The 23583-nt window shown below is 43.0% G+C and overlaps 1 protein-coding gene across 2 annotated transcripts in view; it reads right to left on the bottom strand.

Annotated features, from left to right (window-relative positions):
• tmx3b (thioredoxin related transmembrane protein 3b) overlaps positions 1 to 23583 on the bottom strand; it is a 38521-nt gene that overhangs the window by 6598 nt on the left and 8340 nt on the right. For both annotated transcript variants that reach the window (XM_035526527.2, XM_081718940.1), the window contains 9 exons: positions 23531 to 23583; positions 20821 to 20898; positions 19729 to 19795; positions 8212 to 8310; positions 7802 to 7859; positions 7491 to 7544; positions 4204 to 4260; positions 1797 to 1926; positions 391 to 459 (listed from right to left, as the gene is read on the bottom strand). The exon at positions 23531 to 23583 is cut by the window's right edge and continues 47 nt beyond it. In XM_035526527.2, coding sequence (XP_035382420.1) covers positions 391 to 459; positions 1797 to 1926; positions 4204 to 4260; positions 7491 to 7544; positions 7802 to 7859; positions 8212 to 8310; positions 19729 to 19795; positions 20821 to 20898; positions 23531 to 23583 — 665 coding nt within the window. The remainder of the gene's footprint in view (positions 1 to 390; positions 460 to 1796; positions 1927 to 4203; positions 4261 to 7490; positions 7545 to 7801; positions 7860 to 8211; positions 8311 to 19728; positions 19796 to 20820; positions 20899 to 23530) is intronic.

Raw genomic sequence — 23583 nt, 5'->3', positions numbered from 1 at the left:
GGGGCGGGGGGGGTGTTCTTTTTTTCTGTCCTAGTCAGCTTTTTCCCCAGCTCTTTCTCGTGAAGGAATTTAATTGAATGCAATTCAGGTGGTTGTTATGCAAGTGGCAAGGGGTCAGGGAAGCAGGCTGGGAAGAAGCTTCATTCATGCAGGTCTATGCAAACAGCAAAAAAATAGAAGCAGAAAAAAAGTAAAAAGAAGTAAAAACCAAAAAACTGAAACACTGGTCAATTTGAGCATCTAAATGTTTAAGCCAATGGACTGTGACCCTGTGTTTTTCTGTAAACTCAACAGATAAAGCATAGCGCTGCGTAAATGAGCTGTCTCCAAGCTCTGCTCTGCAATGCTGGCCATGATGTCACCGGTCCCCTCAGGTCATGTTCTACTCACCATGATGGTGGATCTGGCATCGTAGGCCACGCGCCTGATTTTCTGGAAAATTCCATCGCCTCCGTAGGCCTGTTCACACAAACAGAAGGACAAAGAGGCTGGTGTTAGTTTAGCTGGCCGCAAGCCTGGAGTCCATAACAGCCACCAGCCAAGCGGCCTCAAACCTGCCACGCCTCGAGGGCAGCTGCCCAACCATCTCCACGGCAACATGGTCAGCGGCTGCTTATATAGTGGCCAGCATCTGTGTTGCCAAGTGAAAAATAAGAGAAATTCCAGAAAAGGATAAAACTATTCCGGTCCTTTTCCTTTTTATCTGTTTAAATTATGATTTTTGGCTGTCTTTCCAGTGAGCACTAAGTGAAAAAAGAAAGGGGGAAAAAAATACATTTCCATCTGGCTTTTCATGTCTCTCCTATAAAAATAAAACAGCAAAATAACAAAATCTTTCCACTGTAAATAAACAGAATAAAGCTAAAATAAATGTACACAAATATCTAACAAACCAGTTAATAATACAAAACATATATAGGCTTATGAGCTACTCACAGGAATCAAGACATGAATCTCCCTTCATATAAATACCAAAGGCTGCTTATTGAGCCATAAAGCATCTTAGCAAAAAAGGGGAGCTGAAGCTTTACAGGGGGAGCAGAGCTGAAAATACCACTAAGTACCACTAAACTTGCTCCCCCTACAACTGTTTATCTTTGAACAAAACTGTAGCCGATGGTAATGGGGTATTTCTTTTGATGTCCTGAACAAAACATTTTTAAAGGCTTTTAAATGAACTGAAATAACAGCCATCAAAGAGAATTCCTAAGAGAAATGCGGAAGGAGGGGGGAGTGGGGAGGTTAATCTGCCTTCATTTATCCTTGATGTTTTGGGGGAGAAATGAGATTGAGCGGAGAGGCAGAAAGGAGGAGGAAACATCCTGAGACACAACTGGTGCCTCACACTGAGGAAGAAGAGCTGCGAGCCAGGCCTTGAAGCGCTGAGGCTCACACTGCAGAGGAGGCTGCTTGTAAAAGCCCCAGGACAAATCCCCCAGAAGCCATCAGGAAGAAGGCTCGTCAAAGACAGTTTAGACACCTCCCGCCCATATCTGGGTGTGGCTGGAGGGTGGTTGCTATATTAGTGGCCTATAGTATACAAGAGGACTGAACAACAGGTGTGTGTGTGTGTGTGTATGTATGTATGTATGTATGTATGTATGTATGTATGTATGTATGTATGTATGTATGTATGTATATATATATATATATATATATACACACACATACATATACATATATATATACACACACATACATACATACATACGTATATATGTATGTGTGTGTGTGTGTGTGTGTGTGTGTGTGTGTGTGTACACACACACACACACACACACACACACACACATTACCTGTGCACTGCCATCCAGGACGCTTCGGATAAAAATGACGAGCTGCTCCACACTCTCCACCGGCTCACTGGGCAGGAAGTACTGTTCATTGGACGTGTTGAGGATGATGACGGAGGGCACGGACACCTCTCTGCGGGGGAACACGATGAAGAGCAGCGCAGAGGCATGGTCAGTATCGACACCCTAACAGCTCCTCGAACACTCACATCGCAGGAACACTCTAGAACCTCAGCATTCCTTCATGCACAGCAACGCAACCAATAAACAAAAGAAGATTGTTCAAATCAAGAAGCTCTCTGAAAGTGCCATAGTTGTGTCTCGGGAACGCAACAAGCAGGGAAACTGCGCAGTTAGAAGACTGACCCTCTGCTTGTGTTGTGGAAACTTAGTGGGAGAGTGACGCGCTCTCCGTGGAAGTAATTACTGCAGCTCACACGCACGCCGGCAGATGGAGAGTGGCGGCCTGACTCCATCTTTATGGAAATGCAGGCGCACGGCCGGGTGGCAAGAGGCCACAGCCACTCGAGCTCACGCTGACCTTTCCAAATGATAGCCGACAACACACTGGAGCACGAGCCACAAGCGTGTAGCACACACTTGCAGAAACACACACACGCACATACGTGCAAACACGGTATTAGCATTCCAGAGGAGTTGTATTATACTTGAAGGAGTCTCTTTCTCTCTTGCACAACCGAAATGGAGCCAGTGTGGATCGATGACACTGAATCTGCTTGCGTGCATAAGCACACATGCGCGCAGACCTACACACACCGCCATGCAATGGCCCCATCCACAGAGCACTGCCATCCATACACAGTGTCGTTAAAGAAAAAAAACAAAACTGCACGCAGTCAGTCTAGCATTATTTGGTTAAAATGGGAGATAATAACATCTGACAAGCCTTTGAAAACACAGAACAGATACAGACCATTTAATCTTCTAATTGTCTGAAAGGGAGGGACCTGGCATGTTATTACATTATTATAATCAAATAAGTGGCCAGTGCACGGACAGACTGCAAACAGCTCAAAATGGAGGAGTAGTCAGAAACTAGGATCCTGGGTTTCCATTAGAAAGTCTCGAAGACACACGGTGTCCCTCTCCCACTCCCACTACTCTCTCCCCATCATATACAATATGCAGAAAGAGGGAGAAGCTGCCCTACTGTTTATCTGATGCTCAAACAGGCTTGGCTGAGACTCTTGAGTACAAATGAATTTAGAGATGAACAGCCAACACACCCACTGTCTGAACCCATTCTACAACGCGGGGGGGGGGGGGGGGGGGGGGTGACTGTATTCCTCTGAAGAACTTCTACTGTAGTGCAAGACAGACAGACAGACAGACAGACAGACAGACAGACTCTAAGCAGGGTGATTGGCTGGGCTCTGTAAATATAAAACACATCAGATTTATTTCCATGGAGATCCCACCGGACAGGATTAGTGCTCATTGACAGGCCAGGATTTTATTCTGCAAAGGAGGCCAATTAATCCTCCGACTGACAGAGAGTAATGTGCACACACATGCACACTCACACACACATGAACACACTTAATCTCAACAAAGTGACTGGCACAGAGCGGTGCACAAGGCAAAACACATGCACACGCACGCATGCACACTCACACTTTTTACAACATATGCGCCCTACTAAACAACCATCGAGTGATCTAAAGCATGAAACCTAAGAGTAAAGGAGAACACACACACACACACACACACACACACATACAACACTGAGAAGGCAGTAAAGCCTTCACTACTCCATGTCCTAACGTTTCTCTTTTGCTTTTATTATTTTGATTTTTACAAAAGACCTGAGGCGGTCATCCTATTCGAGACAAACCTCAAGGTACAGCACTGGTGCACATGCAGACTTGTACATACACAAACAAATTTACTACCACCTTAGCAGAGGCACTTTACTGCACTATATAAATTCACTCTAATGGCATAAAAGCTGTGTGCGCTTGTGTGCGAGACAGCGGACAGAGTGAAGAGAGGGAGAGAGAGAGAGAGCATGACAGATTGCAACAAATAAGTTTGTATTTTACAGAAATGCAATCTCCACATACATAGTGCTCATAGTTCCATGGCCGCAAACACTCTTATCCACACTCCTCTCATAGGAAGTAGTGTTTGTTTGTGTGTGTGCGTAAGTGTAAGCCCCCCATGTACAGGAGTTCACTGAGGCTGCTGATCTCAACACTATTAAAAAAACAAACTGGCCATGGGGTTTGACTTATTCTGGATCAGAATCAGCCTTTGAGGGTGGATCAGCCATACCCGGCAGCAACTCATTCCTCATGGCACAGCATGCTCAGGCTCAGGAATGGAGAGATGGAGGGAGGAGATGATGGAAGGATGGAAAAATGAGACATGAGAGAAAAGAAATACTCACCCCATGATGAGGCTGTTGATGTAGTCACTTCCATCCATGTGGCCAAACTGGAAATCCCTGAAGATTTGGGACACGAAAACAAAAAAACATGTAAACTACTTTCCCAATCGACACGAAAACATGCTAAATGTAATGGAATGGTTTGATGAGAAAGCCTCATTTACACAATTTCCCCTTAGCCCAAATGTTGTTAATTGGGGAGGACATGTCTGGCATCCAGTGTTTCCTCATTAGCTTGCACTGTCGCTAGGACACTAATAAGCTAGCAAGTAATGGAAGTCTACCTAACTGCAAATGTTTTCCATAAATACATGGCCCAATCTTACACATGCCCAAAATGACAAACTTGCTTGAAGCAACATTACCCAGTTAAAAAATCTCATTTTTACATAAATGATTGCATTAAATAGCAGGAATAGCCCATATCTACACATTTTGGTTCAAAGTAGTTTCACCTACATTACTTCTTACTTCCCGGCAAAATTTCACCTTCAGACTTTGGGTGGGGTGCACACTGACACCACATTATGTGCTAAAGCAAAAAGTGTTTAAGTGAAGGCTCCAGTTTTGTGGTTTGTTCAGCTTTATACAAACCCCAATTACAAAAAAGTTGTGACAGTATGCGAAATACTAATAAAAACTAACCAATGGTTTGGAAATTCTCTTGCATTAAATAATAATAATAATAATAATAATAATACAAAAACACACAGTATAAAACATTCAGTTTTTAGCTTATAACCTTTGCGGTGTTTCTGTAACTATATAATTCCAAAATCTGATGCCTGCCTTCCAAATTTGATGTCTGCAACATGTTTTCAAAACAGTTGTTACATGAGTATGTTTACCAGTGCATTGTGTCTCTTTCCCTTTTAATACCACATTCACATACTATCCCAACGTTTTTGCAATTGAGTTTGGTAAAGCACTACAAGTCATCCATTCAATCTGCAAGTTTACTGAAGAAGTGGCCAAAGTCTAAGGAGTAATAATGAAGAACTTGCCAAAGTCTGAGGCAAGTGTGTGAAGACCTGGGCATGCATTTCCGAAAAAATATCCTGCCATGACAGACTCCCCTTCCATTTGCTATAGCAGCCTCATAACCAATACATAACAGAAGAAGAAAATGTCAGACACACATCTTGATTAATCAATGGCATTTGGGCCAAGTCCTTTGGCCTGAATGAATGAGGATGGCATGGACACTGTATACAACACACTGAAAATCTACCTGAGTCTAAATAGTCTCCAGCTCTCCAGCTACCATTCAGCACACTTAAGACTGCAAATCTTATTGGAACGTTAGGCCTTTACTGCACCCATACCCAGATACATCATGCTGGTATCAACGACTTGTACTGGACTGCTGCGAAGCCTCTGGGATGTTGAACTCCATTCCCACAGCTCCCAATTCACACTACCTCTCATCCATTCTAGAGCCATTCTAGAGATAGCCCATTACCAGAATGGTGGGAGTTATGCATTATCTTGATTGGCTCAGCTGGGCCTTCAGGTGAAATGCCTACAAACAAGCCATTAAAAAGAGATCCACCCATTCCTCTTCCATAGGCAAGCATTCACCGTTATGGTGCAAAGGTACATTAATGCATCTCTCTTTGAGCACCTGGATTGGAGAGGAGAAGCCACAATGAACGTTCCCAGGCCCATTGGGTGTCTAAAGTTTTCTCTGTTCTTCGTGGAGGAAAATAAAGATGTCACATAAAAAATGAACACAAACCACAAAATATTCATAGGCCTCATTTTTCCTTTTCTACATATCTCTTTCCAAAGCAAACAAAGAGTGCAATTCATCCGAGCTAGATCAGCAGCAATTTAATGTGCACAGTGAGACCCTGCTGAGGGCTGAGACGAAGTTCAATACCCAAACTTACAAGCCAAAATGTGTATATTATATCCTTCTGATCAGCAAAAAGGACATCAGGTTGCCTGACTGTCTTCATTACTTATTACTTCTGAAAGTGAGGACACAAACCGAAAGCTCGACAATTCAAGCATGCACATGTGTGTCGATAAACAGGAGTCATCTGTGTGTGGGTGAAATGAAGACAATGAAACAATCCTAGCAGCTAAGGATGTCTGTGTTCCTAGCACATCAGTACACTGCGCAAGTTAGAGGAACCTGATGAGCTGTAAAAGGGGATAGGACAGGATATGAGCGGGAGGGAGTGTGTGTTTAGTGTGTGTGCATGCACACCACAGCAAGAGAGGAGAATTGGAGAGAGAATGAGAGTGTACCCTCATCATTATCTGCTATCCAACCTGATTCCCCCCCAAAACCACATGTCTACTTTTCTCTTTTTTCTTCACTTTACTCCCACATAGCCCCCTGCACGGGTGCGCGCGCACGCACACACACTTTTCTCCTTTAGACTGTGAGATCCTGTGGACTGCATGTGTCTATATGTAGCGATGTAGCTGCCAGCAGCTGCCAGCGGTTAGTCACTCTTCCTCTCTCATTAGCCAGTCAAATCCCTCCGCCTCATTTCATATGCCATTTCCCAGCAGCCACTGGGCCAGATCAGCCTTAGACATCTGGAGAGGTGGGGGCTGGGTGGGGGCTTAACACAATTAAAGCAACCGTTTAGCTTCAATCTGTCAAAGGCAGAATGCGATCGGCAATCTTGGGCAAAATCTGCAGAGACTCATTTCCAAAAAAAGAAAGCGGGTGAGATAGCAGAGCACATAGCTTAATAGCCAATGCAGGTGAGCTGAGAAATGCAATGAGCTCCAATGGAGCTGAATTCAAGGTGGACTTTAATTAGAAAGATTTAAAGAACACAGCTGAGTGTTTCTTCAGGCTGAAAACCTTTGTGACATAAAAGCAGGAGGACTGGGCTCAAAATGAGTTGCTCCTAAACAATTCCTCTTCCTGAGCCTGCAACACAAAGGACCTCACGTGTGACAAGTCCGGTTCTGCCATCAGGTTGACTCCATTTCATTCTCAGACTGAAATTTGGATGAAGAACCGGAGGGCCGAGATGCTAAATCATCCTCAGTAGGTGATAAGGCGTGAAAGCGCAGACCTGAAAACCCCTTAGCCGCGGCGGTCTAGTCTGCTGTCAAACTCGGGGGCGATTAGAGCAGAGCAGACCCTGACTGCCGGAGCAGGAGGAATCCTGACGCAAGGCGAGACCAACACGGCTGACGGGACAGGTGCAGCAGAGGGAGGAGATCTTTCACAACCGGCTTAATTCCTGACAGGCAGGGCACGTTGAGATTTTCCGGGGGGAGGGCAGAGGGTGGTATTTTCACCTGTGACGGCTTACCTGTTGAAGTCTTCTCTGTATTCAGTGGAGATTTTCTGTATAAGGCTCTTTAACCTGAGGAAACATGGAAAAAGGTGGAATTCAAATGAGGTTCTTTAGACGAACCCGGTTTCAATGTATGCTGGTTTTGTGGGGGAAAAAAAAATAAAAAATCTTTTCAGCGCCAGGGAACAGCTTAACTGACACGGACTGCGACGCCATTTGAATGTCATTCGATGCGTTGCTATGGCAGTGCTTCTGTTTGCAATATGTCTGAGTAGGAGCATTTAAATAATATAAAAAAAATTAAAAATCTGGAATGTTCTTTGCACCTCCCGCTTTGCTCTGTAGGATCCTTTTCATCAATGACCGCAATTGCCACCAGTTTACCTATTAAGGCAGAGAAGCAGAAAAGAGGTAGAACCATCAACTATCAACACTTGGGAAAACAGCACAAAGAAAATAAAACATTTCTGTGCAAATTCTTTTTTTTTAAATGTTTTATTATTATAGGTGGTCAGAAGAAACATGGCACAGTTTATGTGATTTAGAAAAGAAACTCAAATCAGCTGCTGTCTTCAGTAAACACATTAATCTAGTTTTCAGGTCTGAATGCATGTCTGCCCCCTGGTGGAGTCATGTTGCCCCTGCACTTTCAAACAGCAGAATTGGAATTCTAGGGTCAGAACTAGGTGGTGTTTTTTTTTTGTTTGGTGGTGAGAGCTGTGATACAGGACATTACCAGTCTCTCCTAGTTCATAGAGGGTGAAGCCGTCAATCTGCAGGTAACTTTGGAAACGTTCCCTGTTCACCCATGAAGACAAGCTGCCATCTTCATACTCTGCAACATCAAAAAAGGCAGATGAGACACTGACCAGCAGGTTGTAATCCAACAAGCAGACCCTCATCAGTGCCACTGACCTGAAGAAATACTGCAGTCTCTTCACCCAGCACAACATGTGAAATAATAATGATAATGTTAATTGTAGAGTCTGGAGCACAAACAAAAGGCTTTGAATTAAAACAGACTCCCCTCTTAGCTACAAGGGTTTGTGACATGGTCATTTCAGGAGAGGAGAATTCAATCAAAGTTTGGGCTGCTGCCGGTGAAGGCAACAGACAACTGAAAATGCGCAGTGAGACAAATGTTTTGACAAATGTTTGCCTTTGGGAGAGGTGTCTCTATGGTGTCTCTATGTGGCAGGCCATTAACGAGCGGCAACTCTGGCAAATGTCCTTCTGCACGCGTCAAAGTCAACCACCCTGCTGTTGACAATGGGTTATCTGAACATTCAAGGCACCCAAATAAATAAATAAATGAATGAATGAATGAATGAATGAATGAATGAATCCACTAATAAGATGGGCCATGTTCAAAAGCAAAGACTTAAAATATTTTGCTGGGAGTTGATGGTGGCTGTCAAAACAAAAGGTGGAGGCGGGGAGGGGGATGACCAATGGTGTTATTAAAAGGACAGCTCAATGGGTCTGTACCTACAGTGCTGGAAGGGCTCTTTCCCTGCTGTTTGCAGTAAGATAACCACTTACAGAACAGAGCATTGCGATCATTTAGACCTTAATGGCCAGTTATAAGTCTTTATAACGGTGTTAATTATTGGCAGAAATGAAAACAAAGAGGGAGGTAATTAAGGGATCAACTGCCGCATTACGCACTCATTTAAATCATTAACAAGATCTAACCCGAAATACGCACCACCTCAATTACAAATCAGTGACAGGCCACATGTTTCAGAGCAGTTTGAAGAGTGTGAGGTATGAGGCGATATCTCTTGAACCAAGTCAGGAAATTCCTATATGATTAAGGATTTCAGGATTAGCAGCTGGCTGACTCAGGAATGCCTTGACTTTGGAATAACCACCATACACTAGATTCTCTTCACAAGCTGACAACCCAAAGCTGTTTGCCGAAGTCTGCCCACTTGAGCCGTGGCCAAAATTTCACTACTGTCCAGTCGCCACTGATGCAGGCCTCATGTTAAAGTCAGCATTTGTCATTGTTGTCGTATTCCTCGGTGGATGCAAATAGCTGAAGGGTACATTTGTTCACATGTAATGAATACTAATTATTGTCAGAGACATAATGAGCCAACACAACATTTATTGTCAGTTGATAGAAGCAGTAATCAGCACAATTCATTTTGTAAGCACAGTTCAAGGCATCAAACTATTTCTTTGCAGGATTCAACAATAACAACTGTCCAACTACCTGGGGTTAGTTAAACACGACGTCGGGACAGCAGCATAAAAATCACCTGCCCGGTTGGGCAAGTTTATGTTGGGGGAACAACGCCAAAGTCAATTCACTTCAATATTCAACCCCTCACGTAGTGAAAAATGTTCTTATCCATTCGTGTATCCAGTCAAAAGAAACCAATGATTATATGTTGACAAACGAGTTCAGAGCGAAGTGTGCAGGAAAAGGGCGAAGCCTGAATACGAAGCAAAGCGGGTCTGCAGCTTCGTTCCATTCATGTGTCAATTAGGACCACTCTGTACCTGATATTCCCTACAAATCTTGCAAAACACATCCTAACTAGGCAGATAAAAGCAGCTCTTTTGTCTGAACTACAAATTTTAAAAAATTGCTTGACAAACCTCTGTCAAAATGTATACAGCAACGGAAAACTTGACTAGCACGACTGGACCACTGTATATGTGCACATGACAGATAAACAGTTAAGATGATTTCACAAAGTTAGTCACAGCAGCATATCACAGGGGTAAAAGGTAAAAATGTTTGTTATGAAACCTTTACTTATTTAAAACAAAAAGAAAAGTATTAGCTTGTGTGTGTGTTTATTTATAAGTGAGAAACAATTTAAAATGCAAAGATTTGTTTGGGAGAGTAGAAATTTGACATGGCAAGTGGGGAAAAAAAATTAATGTTGAACCCTGCTTTTCAAACTTACAACCTTAAAACTGAAACAAAGTTTACAAAGTACCATAAGGGTAAATCTTGCCATTTCTATTACTATACCTCTGATCTAGCAAAATTGTCAAAAGGTGTTTCCAAGTCCTCTCAAAATTATTATTATTATTATTGCTGGTGTCATCGTGGTAGTAATTTTTCTCTTCAATATCTGTAAACTATGTACTTATCTGATCTGTTTATAACATTTTATACTCCAAAGCAAACTCCTTACATGTTTAGCATACTTGATGAAATAAAGTGATTCTGATTCTGCTGTAGCAAGCTTCCAGTCATTGGCAGGTACATTACTGCATCATTATTACTGCTGCCAGATAGAACCTGATCTGTGAGGAGGCCCCATTAGGTCACTGGTACAAAATTCCATGGCATTTAAAATATTGTGGGTGTTCAATACCTCTGATGTCAATAAAGGCAGAGAAGTCATGTCACAGCAAATGTCATGATGACACAGAAAATAGCCAGTACAGCACATCATAGACTCTGCTCACCAGTTAGGTATGGCTGAGCCAGCTCGACACAGAACCTAATAAACCTAAACACCTAAACAACGGAAAAGCAACACAATAGTCCAGTCAAGTGTGACGAGGAGATCCCAGACTTGTGCATGAGTGAAATCAAAGAACTGCTCCACAAGCTCATGGAGGTCACTCCTCAGGTCAAGAGTCCGCAGCTTACACACCTCTATGTACAGGGCAGGGGACACTCCTTCAGTGACAACAAAAAACATATTTTTAGATAGAAAAGTCAATTGGCTGGAAAAAGGTATGAAGGGAGGCATCTGCATGAAGCTAGACCAAGAAGTCCTATACCATAGGCAACACTGGGTATTGCTGAAGGAAGTGTATTGCCGGACATGACCCAGGCATGTGGTATACAGTGTTCCATATATGCAGTATGTGTTGTATGTGTTTGCATGACTGCCATCTTGCCTCATTAAATACACTTATGATTGGCTGTTGGCTGCTGCCCCACCCAATCTCCAACAGTACAATAGTGCAAGTCGTCTTCAGTCATCAAAAGCACAAAACTGGCTACAGACAAACCAAAGCTCCAATCCCTGTGCCAAATTCTCTTCTAAATTAACTTGCACCCAAAAATAATTGCAAATTGCAGGTGATATAATCAATGGCCTATATAAGGAAGACCCAACAAGTGAGATACAGGCAGAGAGAAATGTAGCAAGCTGCAATACAAGCTACAAGGCTAAAGTAGCTTAACCTCACGAAAGCTACAGCCATGACAGGTCACTTCTGCCAACCACAAGTAATAACGAAAAGCTTCTGAACAATTTCAAGTGTAGTTGGGCTAACGGTGGCACTACTTTCAGCAATACGCCTGCCCAACTACGTGCATTCATGAAATAAAATAAAATGTCAATCAACACAAATCAAATAAATAAAATAATAAAAACAAATGTCTGCTTAGCACAACCTATATTTAAAACATTACCGCTGTTAGAGGCCTGGACATGACCCCTGATAGAGGTTCCAGCAGGTACTGAATGTGGGACATGACCAGTCCTGGACCTGCAAGATGGTCACAACATCGGATCCTTAGTCAGCACTCGAAGGCTGATTTGGAAGAATGCCTTTTGAGTGCTTGGAGGACACAGCCTGGAAATTTCCACTTACGGTGCAGCCGTCCCACCTACGCCTCCGTCAGCAAAGATCACACTTGAGCTGCACACCCTCTCACTTTATCCATCACACCTGCAGTTTCTCCATACGACTCCTGCTTTGGGTCTCTCCCATTATGCTCCTCGCTTCATCGTTGACCCCTGCATCCCTTACTCCCTGCCATTTGCTGTGTGAGGAGGACCAGAAGTATAAGGGCTTCTCTGCGTTCTACTGTCCGAGTGGCAGCAGGTAATCCAGCTCAAGGTCCAATAATCCCAGAGGTAATGCCAGCTCGAGGTCCAGTTGTGCAGCGCTGAGAATACTGCATGCTGATTTCTGGGCCCAGCTCCAACGTTTTTTTCATCTTGAACGCGCAGCTCGCTCCAAAATAAACCCCAATTATGAGCGTGAGCTGCTGGCGTGGAGGGTTTTCCGCTCCCACAGAAGCCTCCCCGACTCAGCTGAGCGCAGATCCCCTACAGCGGGTTAGAAAAGGTGGGTTCTCGATTCTGCTTATGTGAGCGCTATGGTCCCCTTCATCACCTCAGACAACCACCATTTTTTAATTGGTTAGGAGGCCTGTATGAGGAAGAGAAAGCCTGGATGTACTAAAGCCTTTGTTTCCCGCCAACCACCTGCACTTTACCATTACATCCCAGAAAAAAGAACTGGATTAGAACGGATGAAAAGGTTCCGTGCATAAATTGAAGGCACCATAAAGATTATTAATGAGATTGTTCAGTCTACGGGACTGTCAGAATGCACGTTCGCATGTGCATGCGTGCGTGCGTATATGGTTGAGCGCTGGATAACATTAATTAATTTATGTATGTATAAGATTTGGCATATAAACTGAACACCCACAAGTCCAAAAGGGAGTGGTATAGAATAACAAGGCCAAAATCCTGTGGGACCTTCAGTTCCAGACAGATAAATAATGGCAAGGCAACCAGACACGATGATGGTGGACAAGATACAGAAAACAACAACAGTGGTAATAGTTGTGGCAGTACCAAGTGATGGGAGCCACCAAAGAAAAGAATATGAGAAGTTAGAACACCACCAGGGACTCAAAAAAAGAAATGGTGAGAATGTGGAAGGTTAACACCAAGGGTGTCCCAGTAGTGATAGGGACACTTCGGGCTGTGACCTCTAATCTGGAGAAGTGGCTCCAACAGATCCCAGGAATGACATCAATCTCAGTCCAGAAGAACACAATCCTAGGAACAGAATCCTGAAAATACTGTGCTACATCCTCAAATTGGCAGGTCTGTGGTACAAGGTCTGAGTATGATTTGGGGGGGGGGGGGGGGGGGGGGGGGGGGAATCTGACCACCCACTGAAAGTGTCTGTGATGCTTTCTCTTTGTGCATCCAGAAAAAAGCAGCAAACTGCAGCTGCAGTGATTTCAGGTTTCACTGATGCAATATAGCAAACGTGTGTTTCATGTCCAGATCGTGTCTGCATATTCTGGATTCTGCTTACATTTCTCACCAAAATAATGTCCCTAGCATGACTAGATGAGATTGAATACCAAATACTTGCCATCCCTTCACTTATGACTCCAGCCATTCAGTTTCTTATGTGATAATCTGTGACCACTGATTTGGAGGGGGGGGGGGAGGGGGGGGGGCAGCACTTGGCAGATGCATTTCCAACGTAATTGTATGTAGATAATGGAAAACAGCAGGTCAGGATCCATCTCTGACCACTTCCGAATGCCTATTGAGTGGTCTGATCATAAGCCAATCACAATATGTCCTGGGGGTGTTTTTCGCCTGGCTTTTCATGTAGCCAAATGAAATCCGAACGTGATCCCATCACCAAGAACCTATGTTAATGCAAGGTGTAAACAGCCTGCAACTGAGACTTAGTTGAAAGGCCAGACCAGCAAAATTTGTACAACACTGACAAGTAAATATGCAGTAACTTACAAAACTGAATGTTGTAACAAAGTAGACACTTTTTTTTTTTTTTTTTTTTTTTTTTTTTTTTTTTACACATCAGATTCCAAAACAATAACAAGCAAGCATACGCACATCAGTGTGGTGATGCAGGCCAAGGCCAATGTGACAAAACCTGGGAACGTGCGCACATACACGCACACACATGCACTTCCAAAACACAGATGGAAAAGCATCAACCAGGCTTGTTTGAATGATGCAAGTCCACCTCCCACACAAGCACAGCACAGAGGGGTTAACAACAGGCAAACCAGATCCTGCAGTCATCTAGTCCTGTTCAGACATAAGCAATGCCTCACACTCATTTGCAGCCTCTAATTTACATGGCAAATACGCTTTATCACCTGCATGTTAGCAGTCGATAAAAGCATTAGCAAGGAAGAAGGAAAAAGAAGACAAAAAACACCACACACAACCAAACAACACCTCCTGAATATGGACCAATGTCATATCTAGCATTATACAGCTATCCACATAGGCCTTATGAAAGTTTTCTGGATATGAAAAAAAGCTTTGCTTTGGGGAAAAATGGATAAGCAGGGTATATGTATGAAGGCTATATCAGTGTTTAAAACCCTAGCTTAAATATCTCCCTTGTCTACTCAGGAAATGCTTGAACAGAGCAGTGGCTTTGTGCAATTTACCACACCTAGATTCAGGGGCATTTACTGTGCGTACACACTGCACCAGCATGCTTTACCACGCACTCACACTGCATGAACGCCTTACCACGCATTCACACTGTTCCAGTGTGACGACCACTCAAAGTCTCCCATTCATTTTCTATTAGAAGTACTTGCATCACAGGTGGATGTGTTATGGCAAATCAGTGAAGTCCTTACAGGCACATCTGAAGGCCCCAGGGTCTTATAAGATGCTTCTGTGGTAGTGGCATCAACAACTGATGTGGTCACACCATGAAATAGCATTTAAGTTGGAAAAATGCCACATGCATATGGCTTTTGAATGACAGTAACATCTAAAAACATTCACCAGGTTATAATTAATGCTGGAGTATCACAGAGCTTGTTTCATTGTACATTGTCATTTGCCAGTAACTAGCTGCAAGAGACGCACAATCAAACATTAGTACTTTAAATAGCTGGCAATCACCAGCTAGCTCATTTCTGCTCAAATAAAAAAAAAATGCAAATTCATTAGAAAGCAGAAGTTAGTTTGATCACATAAGGCAATCTTGAGTAATGTTAGTCAACAACCATTAAGAACTGCTGCAAAGACAGCTGTACTTTAAATATGTGTTTGCCCCAACATAATACAATAGCCCTGGTTTTATTTTTGGCAACAAGGCATCTGGGTCTTTTTATTAAAGGGCAGGAGTTCCTAACTCATAGAGTGTTAAGTCTCCTCTAATAACACTTTTGGCAGACTCAGCAGAACTCTGTCAAAAGCGATGCGGTTATGCAAATCAAAAAGCAAACATTTGTTTGCATGATCAAAGACTTTTACAACTACAAGTATGAACCATTAGTTCCACTTATTAAAGGTTCTGTTCCAATGTGGAAGAAAAGCTCATATTAGTAATGAGTAGTTTCCACTGTTTTATGATGCCTCTTTACCAACATAGAGACAAGCTCTGCTATGAGAAAGGTTGCAGGAGTTTTTGATGTCTCTGGAAAATTTGAAAGTCAGCAATGTCTCAATATTATTACAATACATGTATAGGCCTGCCATAAAACATTTTTTAAAACACTTTTTATGCTATGCATTATACTATAAGGATCATGAGGCATTATTTAAGTATTATATCGCAATTGTTGTCTGTCTAGAAATGTAAAACCCAAGCACGCAAACATCCCTATATTTACACAAACAGCTGATTTTTGGCAAGACATTTTCTCCACACCCTTCAGTGGTGAGGAGGAAGGGGTGAAGCATCAACTGCGGTTCCGATACCAGAACAGTGTAAATGCACAATTAGGTAGGTGAAAAATAAATGAGGAGTGAAAGATGTATTCATGCGGCTTCCTTAGGCAGGGCTTTTGAAGTTTGCTCACAGATGTAAAGCAATCAAACTACTGTCAGCGCTACATCAAACAAGGCTTTCTCGAAGCGAGCGCCTTGTTTGGACAACGAACCGGCTTTGTGCTTATCCAGCCTCCGCTATGACAACCTGCCAACTCCTCACATTCACTTCCCTCTCTTTGGTCGAGGAAAAAGGGGACTGTTTAGGTTTTAGGCTCGCCTTTTCCCCGCACGAATAACCTGACAATATCATTCCACAAGCAGCATGAACATAACAAAATGAATGTGCTGTGAGCACGCATGCACAGACAGACATGGTTATTACTGTCAAATTCATGAAGAATACTGAGGTTTTCCACCGAGGCACACAAGTACAGGTAGGCAGTGCTAATATAAACAAACATAACCTACATAAAGACCTTTCCTTCGATGTTCACACTGTTATCTGGGCAAAATTGAATTAGATCATTTCTGCATACAAGCAGAAGGGGGGGGGGGGGGGGGGGGGCGGTTGGGGGCGTCATGTGAAAACTCTCACAAACACAAAGAAAAGCAACACAAATGGCCATATTCTGCCAAACCTCAACAGCTGCACAGTTCCCACCATGTTACATCTACGTGCAGGACGGACGTTTTTTTGTCCCTGCTCATGGAACGGTAGAACAACTGTCCGCGCGTTTACTCCAAAATCATGTGCCTTGAACATATCGGCATGCACACTGCTTTCTGACATCCCCACCGTGTAATCAACTGATTAGGCTGAGCAGATCTCAGGGACAAAGGCTCGTCACAAATTAATCATCTGCATTCTACAGCAGTATCCAGCGTCTCTGTTACAAGCTCCGAGGAAGAGCTAGCCTGCAAACCCTTAGAAAGCCAATCAATTAATCAGGTGATTATATACACATATTCGTTCAAAATTTCCCTCGAGATGATACACTGCAATTTAATTTCATGAAATCCGACAGTTAGGAAAGGTGCACGACCTCATTACACAGTGGCCCAGTGCTATAAAGAGAAGGTCCAAGAGTGTTTTTAAATGTCAGAGAGAATGTTAGCGTCATGCCGACAGACTAATTTCAATTACGCAAAAATCATGATTCAACACACACTTTTCCTTGCGTGTTACAACAGCCTTTACCGCTCCACAACATACGATATACCAGCAAAGTGCAATGTGTTGCAATCTCGCTTTCGGTGTGCACACACGCGCGTGCGCATGCACCTTCATCCTGCTAATGAGAAAGCTCCAGAGGGAGAGATACCACTGTATGCAAAAGTAGCGCAGGCCAACTGTTCTCAGTAGAGAGTGAGGACCAAATGAAGCCGCCCTGCTGGCACAAACGGAGCGTGCGCCGCCACAAACGAGATCTCGGCACACAGAACTTCAGCAGGTAATGAAAGCAAAAATAAATATATAAAGATAAAAAGGGGAAGCAACTGAGAGAAAATAAAAAATAAAGCAAAAATGATGCTTTAACGAGTGATGTAATTTTGAATTAAATAGTAAGAGATGGCCTTATTAATTTTTCATGGTTCTGACTAGGACTTCTTTGATGATACAAATTACTAGTGTATTTGGTATAAAAACAGTGCATATTGACAATGACAAAATTCTCAATGATTCAATGATCATTTATCCTTCTAAACATTTGGTGTCAATATTAGCACATGGCAGCAGAATTTCCAAACACCTTACACAGAAAGCATTTAGGAGTGCTTGTTTAGGGCTCTTTAAAATTTGTTATTCTGCATGTAATAATATTTACAGTACTAAAACATTAACCTAACTGATTATAACATTAATATAAAGTATTAAAATCGAGGGTCTGGAGTCTGGTTGGAATTTCTCAAAACTACTCTTTTTCTTTAGAAAATAATGATCTGTGGAGATGCTAACGGAAGTTTATCATTACTTTTAAAGCTACTTATTTTGCTATACTCATTTTCAACTGTATTTTGTAATTCCTACCAGACCTTGACCAAGGGCTCAGTGCAGAATTACTCCCTGCATCCCCATATGATGCTCCTCCCTCATCACCATGGCAACATTCAACACAAGTGACATGCTGTGTATCCAGGTCCTTGAGGAGTCACCAGAGAGCAGCCTGTTCTTGGTCCGTGTGGCCTGCGATGACCTCATGCTGCTGGGCTTATGGTGGAGGAAAGAGCCCTTCCAAAGTGAGTTCGTGGAGCAGACCAACATGGTCAGGACCACCAGGCCTGCCCAAAGCCGGGGCCTGGAGTTTGTGCTGAGAGCCAAGCACAGGGCACCTGGTGTGGGCAACACACACTACTGGAGCCCCTTTGTGCTGGGACTGTGCCTAGACGCCTTGTGTTTTCGGTTCGTGCTTCCACCCTGCGTGCAGCTCAGAGGCTTCGAGGAGGAGATGCGGGAGACGGGGCAGATCGTGCTCCAGCGGTGTAGACCACACAGACCTAACTAACCCTGCATCCAGTTATCTGGGCTGGACAGAGTTGGGGCTGCTGAGGTTTTTCTCTTGAATACTGAGGGCGTATAAAAATGTATGGACTAGTTTTCCAGCCAGTTTGCCAAATGCTGTGCTCTTAAAATTGCAATTTGAATACAATTATTGTGCAGGATAAAATGTCAAGATGCAGTACATTAAACATGTAGTTTTAGAACTCTGGGTTTGAACTCTGTTGTTTGGACTTTACTTTTTCACTTCCAATTGCTCTACTGTGAGCCCAAACTATTTTTCCTTGGTTTTAATTAAAAATGCCATCTTTTGTCACAAAGCATAAGACGACATTTTATCCTTGAGAGAATTATCCAATATCTCTTCAATGCCTTTCACAAAGTGCCACCCATAGTAGAGAAACTCGTGCGAATGCAGCATACAAGTTAGAGCAGTTTAATGCCAGCCACTGTGCCTGGAAGGTTCAGAGACAGCTGGAGAATCCTGGAAGCTACTGACAATGGAACATAGGCAACTCCACCCTCACAACAACCGAGCCCCAGCAGTCCGAAAACCTGGTATAGGACCATGCCAATCAATTCTGCTTAGTCTAGCTAAATATATAAATAGCTAGCTAGCAAATAGAAGCTCACAACAGATCACTGCATGTTCTATTTTACATATTAAAACCACCTATTCCATCACCAGTTACTTAAAATGGCTTGAAACTTTGAATTTGGAACCGGATATTCACACATAATTAAATAGGGCTTTTTTTCAGCAGGGATTGTCATTAATGATCACAGATGCGAATGATCTGATGCCACCAAATGTAAAAAAAGTTGTTTTAATTTGTTTTTACAGGCGGAGCGGCAGCCTTTGTGCAGTACTGCTACATTCCAAAGGCCCTTTATGGGACCTAGAAACTGGCAACCAAAACTACTACTAAAAGTGCCTTTCCAAAGTTCTTAAATCTTTAATATAGCACCAAATTAAACATTTAATAAAGTGACACTTTACGTTTAATAATTAAGCCCAACACCAACTCGACTCTTTCATTATTAAACAAGAAGTGACACTGAAACTAAGACTGAAGAGAGTGACTGAAAATCCACCGAGATTTAACGCAGTCTTTGTCGGGAAGCAGGCCGGAGTGCGGCTGCTTCGCTCCAAGCGAGGAGCTCTCGCAGCAGTGCCACACACCTCAGCGCTGAGCATTTCGATGGGACAGCCATGCTGGAGGCGAGCCTCTAAACGACGTTTATGGGACGCTTTACTAATTCTGGTTTAGCCCCGATCTGCTCCCCCAGACTCATCACTCACCGTCGTAGGTGAAGTAGGTGCTGTCCTTGAAGACGACTACACAGGGCAGCTCAGGCACCCTCACAGACTGGAGAAGAAAGGGATGGGAAAACAAGATTTGTTGGATGTATACCGTCCAGTTTTTCCCTCACTGAGTCAAATTCCTCAACGGCATTTTATTTATCTAACAGCAAATCTTTCAGATAGCAAAAGTAATTGTGTAATCAGTTTTTTCACAGTACATTATTCACAATGCCTAGCACTGAGCAATGTGAGCAGAGGCATGCAGGGAAAAGTGTCGATGGCTTTCATACTGTTAAGCATCAATCTATTCGACTATTAAGCATCTCAACTTGCCCAAGTGTGAATAAGAGCAATTCAGCAGGAGATATAAAAAGTGAGTTCCCTTCTCCAACATGCCCACTAAACTGGGTAAAAACGGCTGGTGACTGAGCAGGCATGTTTGAGCAGGGAACTCAGCAAACTTAGCCCAGAGCCCCCAAGCCTTCTGGGGAGAGGTGAGCATCCTGCTTTAGATAGTACTGACCATTTCAAACCACACAAGATAAGAATAGAACACTATATGCTATTGGCCTTCAAGGCAATGACATTCCTCCATGGGACAGTTGTTTAATTCTTTTCACAAAACCTAAAGTAATTGCTATTTCTTGCTAAACAATATTAAATTTACATTTCTTTTTTGTGCAAGCTATCAAAAAGATAATACTCAGTTAGCATACATGGTTATAGACCTACAATTTAGTTCAGATCTTTCAGCCATAAATACGATGTCTCTGCTATAACGGGGTTATCAAATGTGAAGCCAAGTTGTCTGCTAATACTATTGTACTACTGTACCACCTAACAAACCCTTTTAATGAAATAGATTTCATGTCTGCATTTTTATTCCTGAAGCAAGTTCCTAACAAGTTCAGGAGATGTAAGGAAATGTCCTAAATTTCACTGTGCTTGGGAGTGTTCTCAATTATTATGAAGCATTTTAATTTGCAGGTGTTATAGGAGGAGGTAATGGGCTGACTGACAGGATTTGTGTGCAGCTACAAGTGATGTTCCAGCTCAGAAATGCTTTATGAAGTAAGACCAGGTTCTCACCTCTGGCAAGACGTCTTCAGAAGCAGAGAAGAAGTAGGTGTATACAATAAGCTCGGAAGCCACGTCTATATACTTCTCCTGAAATCACACGACAGCCCATCACCAATAACAGCAATAGAACAATAAAAGCATGTTGATTCGATTCCCTTTCAAATCTCAGTTCCCCTTCCTTTGCTGACATTCAGCTGGTATTAAGCAATGGACCAGTATCACCACGCAGCCGATGTGATATTGACACAATAACGGATTCACCACCACCCCCCACCCAGTCCTTACAGCAAAATGAATAACATAAGAGAAATGATTTTGATAGGCCTACACACATTTCAATAATAAACTGACAATTGTCTCCCCCCCACGACCCCGCCCCCAGTGTTTTGTAGACATCCTATTAAGCAGAAGCTATGAATTTCCAAAAACTCCCTTCAACCCAGAATTCATTTACTTAAATGGTAGGTACACGCTAGAAGCCAGAGATCGTGAAGTGCCTCAGAATGCTATGGCAACAGTGGTGCAGCTTGGCATGAGTACTGCTCTCTGTGAGGGGCTGGAGCAATTACTCGCATCAGCATCGTTTTATGGCCGATTCTTCCCAACGAGCTGGAAATGGCCCATGACAAGGCTTTGCAAACATCAACTTGCTCCACTTGGTTGGGGACTGTCGGCTTCTGGCCCTTGTATTTATGACGCAATCAACACAGCGGCTTTTCTCTCGATGGCATTTTCCGATGACAGCCTTCAGATGGAGCAGACAGGCGTCGAATTGCTGGGCCAACAGCCTGGCCGAATGGTTAACGACAAGCTGGTGGTTCCGGTGCCTTCTGTGGCCTTTTCAGAAAATACCACGAGTCTGCCCTCATATCAGTGGTACGGTTATGGAGTAGCATAAGATGATTACATGGCCTGGGGATATTGAAGTAGAACTGGGGATATTTACTGCAGATATTTTACTAGGCAACAGAAGACCCCAATCCAGTCATTAGGAGCATGAGCCAACCTACATCTTTCCTCTGCTCCAGTAATTAAAGCATCGGGGCATAGTCGTGAGTATCGTATAGCCCTCTGTACCTCGTTTACCTAGTGCAGGTCCGTTTGGGACTTTGACTGCAATAAAAAAAATAAATAAATAAAAAAAGAAAAGACTGCCGGTGTGTCCCCGAGGATTAGACTGGGAACCTCTGCCATAAGGTATTATCCACATCACTGTACAGCAGGAAAACTACTCCAAGCACCATTTATGAATCTGAGCTGACTCATAACAGCATGTGGGTGCGTTCAGTAGCTTCAGGACTTTCTGACAATCATCTCCCAACCCACCAGCGACAGGGTCGAAGCATTCAGCCTGTCAGCAGCAGCAGCGTTCAGGGCAGGCAAAGTAGCCAAAAACAGCACGAGCGCATACGCACGCCAGATCGTCAAGGATTGAGCACACGGACCATTCCTGCTACTTGGGGATGAGAAAAATGACAGAAAATAGCTACTTGTTACACTTCCCTGCCAGGGAAGGACGTGAAAGCAAGTCAGAGGAATGTCTGCTCGCTTGCCAAAGCTTTCGGCTAACAGGGGCTGAGACATCACCTCAAACCCCAAAATGGACCAAGTGTGTGTGTGGACAAGCGTCAGGGGTTAGCATCTCTCACAACAGAGTGAAGAGACCCTTTCTGTTTTTAAGAATACCAGACTAACCTAATTAGAAGCTCCAGAACAAACTGGACCCCTATTCCAAAATCTTTGTCGCGGTAAGATTTAAATGAGAAATCAGCGCATTTTGTGTGATACTCCTGCTACCACTTAACGAAGATTTCTGTGTAACAATGCTTTTGGGAAACACTGCTAATTAGCAGTGGTGTGCAGGCAGGTCTTTCTAATCCTTCAGAGAGGGGGTAACAAAATGTAGGGAAAAAAAATTATCAAAAAAAGTACAATTAAAAAAAAACATTTTAAAAAATCCACATCAACCTATTCATATAGGCTACTTTACATGTTCTTAGTTACCACAGGACACTTTTCCATCCACACTTGGCCCTTCTCAGAGTTCTGAGTTCTAACTGATTAGTTATATATCAGCCAGGTTAGTAGAGGAGGAGTATGTTTAGAACTGAAATTGGGAGGAAAGCAGAAACTGTGAAATTAAGGGTTGCTAAACAGAATGTTTTACATGTGTATCATAATTAAAATACTGACCCTGAAGATTAAAAGTTAATCTTTTTAAAATTCATATTACTCATAACCAGCAACCTCTGTTATACACTGAGGGGTCAAGTGGCAATATTGAGGCTGTATTTTAAAGGCTGAGTGGATTTATGATTTATGTATGGAAGTGTAAGTGAGAAGGTAAATGGACACACAGAGAGAGGGCGCGTGAGCAGTACAGAAAGACAGAGCTAGACTTTGCCTCAGGAATGCACAGTCTACCGGCATCTAACTCATGCATGATTCATAAACATGGAGAGGATGGGAGGCTCAAGTTCAGCTGTTAACTCTACATTGTGTGTGTATAAATACAAAAATATGGATGCTACATGAGCAGAACTATAAAGTGAACTCAAAGTTATTCAGATGATAAAGCCACATGGATGTACTGGTGTGGAACTCCAATGCATTTGCTTCCTGAGGTGAATAGTTCTCCCAGGGAAAGGGGGGGAATGTTATCCTTCTCACTGTTCTGCCAGCTGCAGCTACAACCCACGGAAATTTCTGGAAGGCTTACCTTAAGCGGTGACTCTCCCCCTATGTACACAAACAAGACGTCGTGCCTCTTCA

This window comes from Electrophorus electricus, chromosome 1, assembly GCF_041902795.1.
Source record: "Electrophorus electricus isolate QZ-2024a chromosome 1, ASM4190279v1, whole genome shotgun sequence".
In the NCBI taxonomy this organism is placed as follows: domain Eukaryota; kingdom Metazoa; phylum Chordata; class Actinopteri; order Gymnotiformes; family Gymnotidae; genus Electrophorus; species Electrophorus electricus.
The sequence above is the reverse complement of the archived record's forward strand: the minus strand, read 5'-3'. Positions and strand labels throughout refer to the sequence as shown.